Consider the following 12,034-nt stretch of genomic DNA (forward strand, 5'->3'; position numbering starts at 1 on the left):
CTTGATGCAGAAGTTTGTTTAGGTGTGATAGGTAGGATTTGATAGATAGATACCATTACCTAACGTATTTTCTCTTTCCCAGAGTTTCAGCTTCACCTCCCTCACTGATTCAGCATGGGGGAGAAGTCAGAAAACTGTAGAGTGCCAGAGGATCTGTTCAGTGGTTTGAAAGTTACAGAGCTCCAGGAAGCAGAGCGTGTTAACCCTCCAGTGTCTAATGCCAAAGATCACCATCCCCAGAGCAAGCTGCTCAGGGATGTTGAGACCCATCCCCAGGAGGACCAAGGAGAAGAGGAGTGCTTTCATGATGCAAGTGCCTCATTTGAGAAGGAGGAGCCAGGAGTGGACAAGGTTGAGAACAAACCTGATCATGATGTGAATTCCTCTGAACTAGATGACGAATACCTAATGGAACTGGAAAAAAACATGCCAGATGAAGAGAAAAAGGTAACTATTTTGTTTATTGTGCATGATCTGCCATGTTAACTGCTTTTTTTTTTCTTTTTTTAAATTTATTTTTATTTATTTATTGGCTGTGTTGGGTCTTCGTTTCTGTGCGAGGGTTTTCTCCAGTTGTGGCAAGTGGGGGCCACTCTTCATCGTGGTGCGCGGGCCTCTCACTACCGCGGCCTCTCTTGTTGCGGAGCACAGGCTCCAGACGCGCAGGCTCAGTAGTTGTGGCTCACGGGCCCAGTTGCTCCGCGGCATGTGGGATCTTCCCAGAGCAGGGCTCGAACCCGTGTCCCCTGCATTGGCAGGCAGATTCTCAACCACTGCGCCACCAGGGAAGCCCATGTTAACTGCTTTTTAAAGTGAATAAATGTGACTGATGCGCTATCATAGACTGCTTCATTTGTGGTAAAGAGTGACTTGCCCATCTGTATGTTTATTGTTTTAGTAGTGATGGATCTGAGATAAATCAGTGGCATGATGGGGCAGTACTGAGTGTGTCTGCTTAGCAAAGAAATTTCCTTTTTTTCCTGTGAACTTTGAGCTCTTATGTTCATCTTGTGTAATTGTTTCTAACATATATATATATATGCCTTTTAGCTTTTTTTTTAATGATCTATGGTTGGCTGCTGAAGTTCCTCTAATGGCTATTTTTTTTGGTCAGACTTTAGAATTATGGTATGCTGCTTGTTTATGTTAATCCATTGTTAGCAAAAAGACTGCCTGAATTTCCTGGGGGTGGTGATTTGGTTACAGAGAGCAGTGACTGGGACCTGTGTCATTTACATTTCATTCTTGAGGAACAGAATTGTGTGTGATGGTAGCTGTCATTTGTTAAGCACCAGTAACATGCCAGCCACTGAGCTTAAAATGTTACTTGTGTTTTCATTTAATCTTCACAACATGCCTATGACATATACTGATAACATCTCCATAAGAGAACAGCTTAGAGTAGTACAGTAACTTGCCTGAAATCACGTATCTAATAAATAGCAGAACTGATTCTCAAACCCAGATCTCCTTGATTCCAAAGCCAAAATATGTAGAATTTAATAACAAAAACAGCTGTCTTCCTACAAAGCAGATGTCCTAATAAAATGCACACTTTCCTGCTACTTTGCCCTGGGCTAGTAACTGAGCAAGCCTTCACTTTGGGAAAGAGAGGCTTAGTGTCCTCCATATATCCTTCCTTCTGATCCCATAAGCAAGGTCACCTGAAGAGTTACTGTAATATCTGAGTTTGCAAAGAACGTGAATGAGATTTGTGGCTTATGCCTCTGAAGAGCTCACTCACTGAACAGGTTATGATGGATTGGTGCTGGACTGAGATGGTAAATGTGCAGTGTAAGAAAGGGAGTGGGGAGGTAGTGGGAGGTGAGGAAAAGCATCTTGTCTGTGTCCTTCCTTAGGCACTTTTCATGATCAAATCTGTTGGTTTTAAAATGCATGTGTTAGCTTTTGTGTTAGTGTGTGCTACCAGAAGAGAAGGATAAAGGGCAAAAATGAGCCAAGTCATGAACGACCTCACCAGAAATGGCTCGGAAAATTAAATCAAGTACCGTACAGTAACATCAGGGCAATGATTTTCCAGAAAGTGAGTGTTTGGTTCAGCTTTCACATCACTGGCACAGGCTTTTTAGAAACATTGATTAGATGTCTATGTTAAAATGTTAGCAATGCTTTTCTAACACTTTATTTTGCCCTGATATAGTGGATTGCCATCGGTTTGACAATTCAGTGGTTTGCCTCAAAATGTTACATACTCTGCTCTCCATTCCCATTATAAAAATTAAGGTATAATTTACATGTTGTGAAATTGTTTAAGCTCTGATGTGTACAGCTCAGTGAGGTTTTTTTTGGGGGGGGGGTGGGCGGGGGCTGCGTTGGGTCTTTTGTTACTGCGTGCAGGCTTTCTGTAGTTGCGGTGAGTGGGAGCTACTCTTTATTGCAGTGCACAGGCTTCTCATTGTGGTGGCTTCTCTTGTTGCGGAGCACGGGTTCTAGGCGCGCAGGCTCAGTAGTTGTGGTGCACGGACTTAGTTGCTCTGTGGCATGTGGGATCTTCCCGGACCAGGGCTCGAACCCATGTCCTCTGCATTGGCAGGCGGATTCTTAACCACTATGCCACCAGGGAAGTCCTGCTCAGTGAGTTTTGATAACTGTGTACACCTGGGTAACTCACCCCAATTGTAGTATTAGCTATTTTTATGCTGCTTTAATAAATATCTTTGTGAAATTAATATGAGGAAACCAGCAAAACAGATGAAGAAATGTCTCTTTGCTGCACGTAAGGTTTGGTTTTATGGGTCATTGGGAAAAGGATATGTTTAAGCTTGATTCTTTTAAAGTAGACAGAGTTCAGATAATTCAACAACAAAAATAAACACAAATGGCCACAAAATGTGCAGACTTTCAGCCTCACTAATAATTTTTAAATGCAAATTGAAACATGATGTCTCATCTCTCAGATCAGAACATTGATCTGATGTTGACAAGAAGAGGAGGTAGGAATTCATGTACTAATATTGGGAGTTTGGATTGCTACATCACTTCTATGGGGTACAGATATCAAATTTTTATATGAACATTTCTCTAGATCAGGGCTACCGGTGGAACCTTTTGCAGTGATGGGAATGTTCTGTATCTACACTGTCCAGTATGGTAGCCACTGGCCATTGGCTACCACATTTTAACAGTCATCTGGCTGTTGAGTAGTTGAAATGTGGCTAGTACAGCTGATAAAATGAATTTTAAAATTTTTTATTTGTTAATTTAAGTGGTCACACGTGGCTAGTGAGTACCATATTAGACAGTACAGCTTTAAACCTGATTCTCTTCTAGTCACTTATTTTAAGGAAGTTATTAAAAATATGTATAGATGTATATATAAAGATACATTGCAGGATCATTCATAATTTTAGAAATTTTAGAAAACTAGAACTAATGTTGAACAGAGGGTATTACTTTAAACATTTTTGGCATTTTTATGTGGTAGTGTACAATGTAGTCATTAAAGAGATAAATATTAGTATTGGCATGGAGTAATGCCTGAATGTTAAATGTATTAAGCAGGTGTGATAATATGATTTGTAATAAGTATGTATTTGGTGTTTGTCCAGTTCCTGGCACAGAGTTCCTAAAACCTTTGGGATTTCCTAGATGGAAAGAGATAAAGGTTCATTTTGTTACTCATAACAAGCCTCTTTCAACCACACCTGAGTTAATGTTAATGCATGACTTTTGGAAAGCCCCTAAGGATGAGGTCTAGTTGTCAAGAGTTTGGAGCTCTCAGCCTCGCCCCACTCCACCCCCGCCTCTGGGGTAGAGAGAGGGGCTGAAGGTTGAGTTAATCCCTGATGACCAGTGATTAATCAATCATGCTTACTTAATGAAGCCTGCATAAAAACCCGAAAGGATTGGGTTCAGAGAGCTTCGTAGTTGGTGAACACGTATAGGTGGTGGGAGGGTGCACATCCGTAGGGCATGGAGGCTCAGTGCCCCTTCCCACATACCTTGCCTTATGCATCTCTTCCATCTGACTGTTCCTGAGTTATGTCCTTTATAGTAAAGTGGTAATCTAATAAGTAAACTGCTTTCCTGAGTTCTGTGAGCCCTTCTAGCAAATTAATTGAACGTGAGGAGGTGGTCGTGGAAGCTGCCAATTTATAGCCCATGGGTCAGAAGCAGAGGTGACCGCAACAACATGGATGGACTTGGAGGGCATTATGCTAAGTGAAAGAAGTCAGACAAAGACAAATACTGTATGATATCACTTATATGTGGCATCTAAAAAATAAAACAAACTAGTGAATATAACAAAAAAGAAGCAGACTCACAGATACAGGAAACAAATTAGTGGTTACCATTGGGGAGGGGAAGGAGGGAGGAGCAAGACAGGAGTAGTGGATTCAGAGGTACAAACTATTATGTACAAAATAAATAAGCTACGGGGATATATTGTGCAATACAGGGAATATAGCCAAAATTTGATAATAATTATAAATGGTGTATAATCTTTAAAAATTGTGGATCACTATGTTGTACACCTTTTATGTAACTTATATAATATTGTACATCAACTATACTTCAGGAGAAAAAGAAAAAATATATAAACAGACCAAAAAAAGCAGAAATGACAACCTGGACTTGCAGTTGGTATCTGAAGTGAGGATGGAGCCAGTCTTGTGGAACTCAGCGCTTAACCTCTGGGGTCTGACCCTATCTCTAGGTAGATTGTGTCAGAATTGAGTGAAAGTGTAGGACATTGGCTGGAGTCCACTGCAGAGCTGGAGTTGCTTGGTGTGGGAGAAACTCCTACACATTTGGTCACAGAAGTGTTCAGAGTGTTGAGAGTAGAGGAGACACCCAGGTGTTTTCTCTTTATAGCCGGTTATGGAACAGTCAGTGATTATTCCTTTTAAGTTAAAAACCTGTGTGAAAATATGTTTATACATGGAAGTTTGGAAGGATATACACCAAATTATAAAAAGTGAGTAGCTCTAAAGGGTGTGATTATTGGGAAATTTTCATTTATATTTAATATAATTTTGTAATGTTTGCTTTTTTTTATGGTTAGCAGTATTACATTTATGATCAACAACAATAATAGTTATTCCAATTTGAGAATATAAATAAATAAAAATTTGATTCTTTACAACCAGGGTGGACTTTCTACTAAAAAAAGAAGCACATAAAGCTGACCTTTGAGGATTTGGGAAAGTATGCTATCATAGGGTATATGTATTACTAAATGTATCAAGTATTAATAGCTAAAGTCTGTTATTCAAGCTGACTTGACTTGCCCTGTGGCTGAGAAGATGATCCAGGCTCAAGAGGGTGCCAGTTCTCAGCAGATCAAGAGTAACAGAGGAGGAAGGCAGTTAAGATTCAGTTGAAACTGGAAAAATCTCTTAAGGAAAGCACTGTGTATGTGTGTGTTTGTTTCAGCAGCAATCTTAACTATTTGTGAAACCTTAAATGTAGATATGACTACCCAGAGGAATGGGATTTTAGCTTACATTTGAGATGTACTAGATCTGCAAAGCAAATAAGTGATTCTTAAAGGCTTGGCTGAGGAAGACGTATCTGGTAGCAGATGAGAATTATTGCTATAATAATATTCTGATACAAAGATGCTTATAGTTTGGGGACCTATAGAATATACTGCATTGTGGTGGCATTGATGTAAGAGAATCATCTTTTGTGGGCTGCTTGTCAAAATGGGGTTCTTACGCCTCACGTATAAATTCTCTGGTCGTTCTTGTGCACACACTAAAGTTTGAGGACCACTGTCATGGGGCCTTGCACATAGTCTTCCTTCATTAAATAGCTGAATAATGTTTTATCTCTCCCATGAGGGCCAGTAATTGGTCTTACAAATTACAGAGATTTTATCATTCATTTACTCAAGAAATGTTTGCATTTCTTCCACATGCCAGGCATTGTTTGAGGCACTTAGGAATACAGTGGTGAATAAGACACTCATCTCTCATATGTATATTCTAGTTGGTATGGGTGGGGTGGGGGGAATGATAAGCTGAAGTGAAGAAGGCATGGGAGTTGGAAGCATGGGCAGGACTACTTAAAATTGGTTGGTCAGGAAAGGCCTCTCTGGGGAGGTGCCATTTCAGAAAAGACTTGGAGGGGAAAAGGAGTCAAATGTGTATCTGAGAGGAAAATATTCCATAGAAGGGGAGCAGTTAGTATAAAGGCCCTAAGGTAGCTACAGGTTTGGTGTATTCTTGGCATGCAAGGAGTGGAAGGGCCATTAGCGGGAGCATAATGATTAAGGAAGAGAATGCGGGGGATGAAGTAAGAGAGGGTCTGATGATGGAACACTTTGTGAGCCATGGTATTTGAACTTTTTTCCAAGTGCAGTAGGAAACAGATGGGTAGTTAAGCCAGCGGAAAGATGAAAGTTATTTCCATCTCATTAAGAATATTCTGGTGGTTGTGCAGAGAACGCAGGGTGTGGGGGCAGAGTGGAGCACGGGGACCAGCTAGGGCCTAACATGGCGGGCTGGGCAAAGATGATGGTAGCTTGAACTGTGGATCGAGTGAAGATACGTGAATGATTTCAGGCTACATTTTGGAAGTGGAGTTGACGAGACATACTGGATTCAGTTGGGAGGGCTGGAGTGAGAAATAAGCATGATTCCTTGGCTTTGGCTACTGGGCAGCTGGTGATGCCCTTTACAAATAGGGAGATGATGGAGGGACTTGGAGTTCGTCAGGGCTCTGGTGATTTAATTCTTGCTTGCAAATGAAAAAGTTTTTTTATTTGTAAGCCCAAATGCAGATTTCGTCCTTTTAATGGATTTGCTCCCTGGTGCCAGTTGTCGGCACATAGTGTTCATTTACAAATACATAGATCCAGTTAAGTAATGGATACAAAAGTCTGTTGCTTGGTGAACATGGGCTCAGAACATATGGTTTCTGGGATTTTAAAACGTTTTCCTTAGGTTCTGAAACTGTGAAGGATTGTTTTTTCCTTTAAGACTGTTTAGTCTTTAAACAGGAGCCATTATTGAAGTATTGGTTTAGTGCCAAAATTCTATATCAGTCTTTCCCCCGTCGCTCTCATTTTTCTTAAATCCCACATTACTTAATCCTTTTGATTTCCATGTTTCTCCTGCCTCATTGCAATATTTTCATAATCTTATCAGTGTTGTTGTAACAGTGGACATGTTTGCAGGGAACAATTCTCTTGGTTGCTTCCAGAAAGTTTTCAGTAACTTTTCTATAGTGGCCTGCATATTCTGTTAACCTCATGAGAAAACCCTTTCTGATCTGTTGTTTCTCTTTTATTTCGTTTCTAATGGGCATCCTTTTGAACTAAGGTTGCCATATTTACCAATTTCTTAGAGTTTACCAGTATTGAGTTTAATGAATGCTATTGGCAAGTGATTAAATAAAATCCTAGAATTTAAGGACTGGAAGGGACCTTAGATTTTTTTTTTAATTTTATTTATTTTTTTATACAGCAGGTTCTTATTAGTTATCTGTTTTATACATATTAGTGTATACATGTCAATCCCAATTTCCCAATTCATCCCACCACCACCACCACCACCACCACTCCAGCTTTCCCCCCTTGGTGTCCATACGTTTGTTCTCTACATCTGTGTCTCTATTTCTACCTTGCAAACAGGTTCGTCTGTACCATTTTTCTAGATTCCACTTATATGCGTTAATATACAATATTTGTTTTTCTCTGACTTCACTCTGTATGACAGTCTCTAAGGAAGAGACTTTAGATTTCTGATTCTGAGTTTAAACCAGGGGAAGTAAGGGTTGTTTTAGCCTAAAACATTTGGAAGTTATCTGCTGATGGAAAAGTTAAAGTGGCATTCAGTGTTTCCGGTGTTTATTAAGGAAGATCTCTTTGTGTATATCAGTGGTTCTCAAACTTAATTGTGTCTAAGAATCACAGGAAACTTACTAAACATGCAAAGCCCTCAGAAGTGTTTGATACCACAGACTTGTGAGGTGGCAGCCGGGAATCTACTTTGTTAATAAGCATCCTCAGGTTTTTGTTTTTGTTTTTTTAATTGAAGTATAGTTGATTTACATATTGTGTTAGTTTAAGGTACACAGCAAAATGATTCAGTTATATTTTTTGATTATATTCCATTATAGGTTATTACAAGATATTGAATATAATTCCCTGTGCTATACAGTAAATCCTTGTTGCTTATCTCCCAGATCATTTTGGTTCATGTAGAACTGTGGCCACACTTTGGGAGACAGAGGGCTAGATGGACACAGATGACTAAGCTTCCAAAACAAGAAGTATTGATTAACCTGTATAGTGACTCCATCCAACATCAGAAGAGCTTAATAGGATATTTTCTTTTACCCTGATCTGTGCTCAAGGTCTAAAAAACTTAAAGAAAGAGTTGGGCAGAAATTAAGCTGTACCAAAATAAGAAAATTTACTTCTGTTAAATTGAGTTTTGGGAGATGGGATTTTCTGAGTTAAGAAACACGGAAGTATTTCTAAGATCAGTCATCTTTCCTCAGAAGGGTAAGACTTAATGAGAGTCAGGTTCTAACTCCAACTGAAATCTAGAGATTCTCCCTCCAGACTCCTAGTGGACTAGTAAAAATGACTTGTGGAAAGAGCAAGTGTGTCTATATGTGTAAAGCAAGTGATGTCTGATTTCAAAGAAAACAAAACTGAAGCTTTTGTTCCCTTTTTAATGATAAAGAATTCCCTTCAGAATAATTTGTAGGACTGGTGTCCCTAGCCCTTTCAGTTTGAGGTTTCCTTATCCCACCTAAATAGGACTGAAGCAGAAAGTTTTGTTGCATATGCTTCCACTTTCCAGCCTTTTAGCAAGTGTGTAGCTTTTTTAAATCATCCTTTTTACCCAGGTGTGATTGATCTCTGCTTACTGTGCTTGGCTTGAAAAGTTTGTGCCAAGTTTTGTTTTGTAGCAGTTACTTTACAAAGCTGCAGGGGGAAGCAGATAGCTGCTGATAGAGTTACAGTATGGAAATTAACTTGCTGACGTGAACCTCTTGTTTTTCTCCCTGTTGTCTATTAAACACATGCTCACTGTAGAATTATTTAATTAACACATTATTGACCGGAGACATATTAATACGTTTTTGTTACCTGAACTTTATTGACCAGAGATGTATCAATATGTTTTTAGAGAATGATACAATTAATTAACATCACTGTGCTAAGTTGTTAGAGCTTAAATTGATCAAGGGTTCATTACACAATTTATGATTGCCGTTATCATTCACATTTTGCTCCATTAGGTTTTTGTTCCAACCTTGTGTATATTATAAACGCAAGTTTATTACCATAAGATTTTCAAAAATGACGCATCGTGAAGTTTTGAATGAAGAATTTTTCAGTGAATTTTATGCAGATACTTTCTCTAATTGTCCGAGCGACATATATACTAGTGTCTCAGAATATGATAGTTCTTCAGAGTATAGTTCTGATTCAGATGATGTGAGTATTAGACCAATAAAAAGACAAAAAACCTTAGTGATTGAGTCTAACACAGAAAGTGAAAATGAAACTTACGGTGCTGGAGAATGCTCCTTTGCTTCTACAGAAGAGTGGGTTTTAGATAACATTTCACGAAAATTAGAAGACTTTACAGGTGTGTCAGGTGTAACTGTTGAATATAATCACCCACAAAGTGTTAGTGAAATAACAATTTTTGGTAATGACTTTTTCGAGTTGGTCGCTTCTCAAACAAACTTGAATCACCAACAGAATGAAAAATCATATAAAAAGTATGATGAGGCTTTAAAATGGACTGATGTGACCAATAGTGACATGAAGAAGTTTCTTGAAATAATCATTTTGATGGGACAAATAAGAAAATCACACTGGAAAGAATATAGATCGACTGATCCCTTACATAAAACACCCGTCTTTCCAAAGATTATGACGAGAAGAAGGTTCGAAGAAATAATGATGTTTCTTCACTTTAACGATAACTCGGAATCCCCACTTCCTGCAGACAGAATTTCAAAAGTTAAACCTCTTTTGGATTATTTTCTACCAAAGTTTCAGTCGATCTATATACCCAAACAAGAGCTATCACTTGATGAGGCAATGAAAGTGGAGAGGATGACGCATATTCAAAACCTATAATCCCAGAAAACTTACAAAATATGGAATTCTGGTCAGCATGGTTAGGGAAAGTGAAACTGGATATATATGCAACCTTGGGATTTACAACAGCGTGTCCACATCTGAAATATTGTTGAAAAATAAAACCAGAGTTTGTGGGGCTATAAGAGAGAATCGTGGTCTACCAAACCAATTAAAGGAGAAATCTAAAAACCTACAGGGGGAGAAATGACATTCTTATGGAAGGGAGAAGTGATTCTTCTATGGAAAGACAAGAGGCTAGTCTGCATGGTGACAACTATTCCTGACGCCTCCATGGCATCTACAGGAAAGGAAGACAGGAGGACTGGCCATCAGATAACTAAGCCCACTTGTATATCAGAGTATAATAAATATATGAAAGGAGTTGGTCAGTCTGATCAATATCTGGCAAACTTCAGTATCTTCCAGAAAACTCGAAAATGGTATAAGAAAGTGGGTTTCTATTTGAGTAATTGCGGTTTATTCAGTGCGTTTAAGATTTATTGTAGCTTTAATGCACAGAATAAAATGACTTACAAGCAATTTTTGTTAGCAGTAGCTGGGGAATGGGTAACTGACCACGCTGGTGAATGCAGTGGTAGTCCCACACCTAGTCCTTGTGGCATTTCTAAAAGAGCCCCCCGCAAAGATCCACCTTGTCGACTATCAGGTAAAATAAAAGAACATATTCTAGAGGAAATAATACCCACAGGACTAAAAAAAAAAATGCTGCCAGAAAGTGTAGAGTCTGCTCTTCCAGGGGAAAGTGCAGTGAAACCCGGTATATTTGTAATAGATGTTCTGTTCCCCTGCACGGAGGTGCCTGATGTACTGCCTATCACACGCTAACAAAATATTAGAATGCTTTAGTAAGACATGTACAAAGTTTCAAATAAAGTGCAAAAAAAGTTGTTGATATTTACTCAAATGCGGCTGTTTCAGTGTTCACTTACATAACAAATTGCTGGCCACAGGCGTTAGTTTCTGCAAAAATCCCCCGGTCAGTAAAGTATTAAGAGAAGATTTTTTTAATGTAAAAAATTTTTTGCAGGTGCAAATTTTTATCATTTAATAATGAAATAATGATAGAAGGGATATACACTTTTAAGTTCCAAGTCAAGTGTGTTTATGTTGTGTTCACTGACCTAAAGTATAGGGAATATCCCTAGCCAGCCACTTCATTGAGAGAGTCTCTGGTGGAGGGGGGTTGTTTTATGATTGATAAGGGAATGGGTGAACACCTTCTGACATTTTTGCCAGGTTACGCCAGTATTTAAAGTTATATCAGTTGGAGTTCTCTAGGATTTTGAGTCACAGAAAGCCATTCCAGCAACTGAGCTTAAAAAGGAATTCACCTGTTTTTTTCTAGTACTTATATGGGTTCACTTTTTACATTTAGGCCTGCAATCCACTTGGAGTTTATTCTTGTGTATGGTGTGACATAGCAATCTAATTTTATCTTTTTCCAAATGACTACCAACTTCTCCCAGCACTGTTTTTAAAAGTCCATGTTTGCCTCAGTGATCTAGTTAAATATTAGTATCAACTAAGAAGACCAAGTTTGTATCCTTTCCGAAATGCTTACCTTCTTCCTGTTTGTCAGATAATCATTTAAAACCTAACTTAGTTTATAGTGGCATTATTTGTCAAAACAGAGAACCTCACTTAGACTCAGACTGGGACACCAGAGATTTGTGTGGTAATAAAATTTCAAAATAACTGGAGAATTGATTAGTATAGAAGTAAGAAGCATGCTGTTGAGATGGTTTTCTGCGATATATTTCAATTTTTTCATCTTTAAGAAAGTAGTGTTCCCCATGTCATGTGAATTTCTTTTTTTATTCCTTTAAAAATAAATTATTAGTTTTGGCTCACAAAATATAGGGAAGACTAACACAAGGGCTATGCCTGTGACCCCTTGGGCTGTACTTCCCTTCCATAAACACCTTTTAGAACCCA

At 38.7% G+C, this 12,034-nt stretch overlaps 1 protein-coding gene across 2 annotated transcripts in view; it reads left to right on the forward strand.

Annotated features, from left to right (window-relative positions):
- Nucleotides 1–12,034, forward strand: part of TTC1 (tetratricopeptide repeat domain 1) — a 75,565-nt gene that overhangs the window by 21,569 nt on the left and 41,962 nt on the right. For both annotated transcript variants that reach the window (XM_059917612.1, XM_059917611.1), the window contains exon 3: nucleotides 83–447. In XM_059917612.1, coding sequence (XP_059773595.1) covers nucleotides 115–447 — 333 coding nt within the window. In that variant the 5' untranslated portion in view covers nucleotides 83–114. The remainder of the gene's footprint in view (nucleotides 1–82; nucleotides 448–12,034) is intronic.

This window comes from Balaenoptera ricei, chromosome 3, assembly GCF_028023285.1.
Source record: "Balaenoptera ricei isolate mBalRic1 chromosome 3, mBalRic1.hap2, whole genome shotgun sequence".
Taxonomy (NCBI): domain Eukaryota; kingdom Metazoa; phylum Chordata; class Mammalia; order Artiodactyla; family Balaenopteridae; genus Balaenoptera; species Balaenoptera ricei.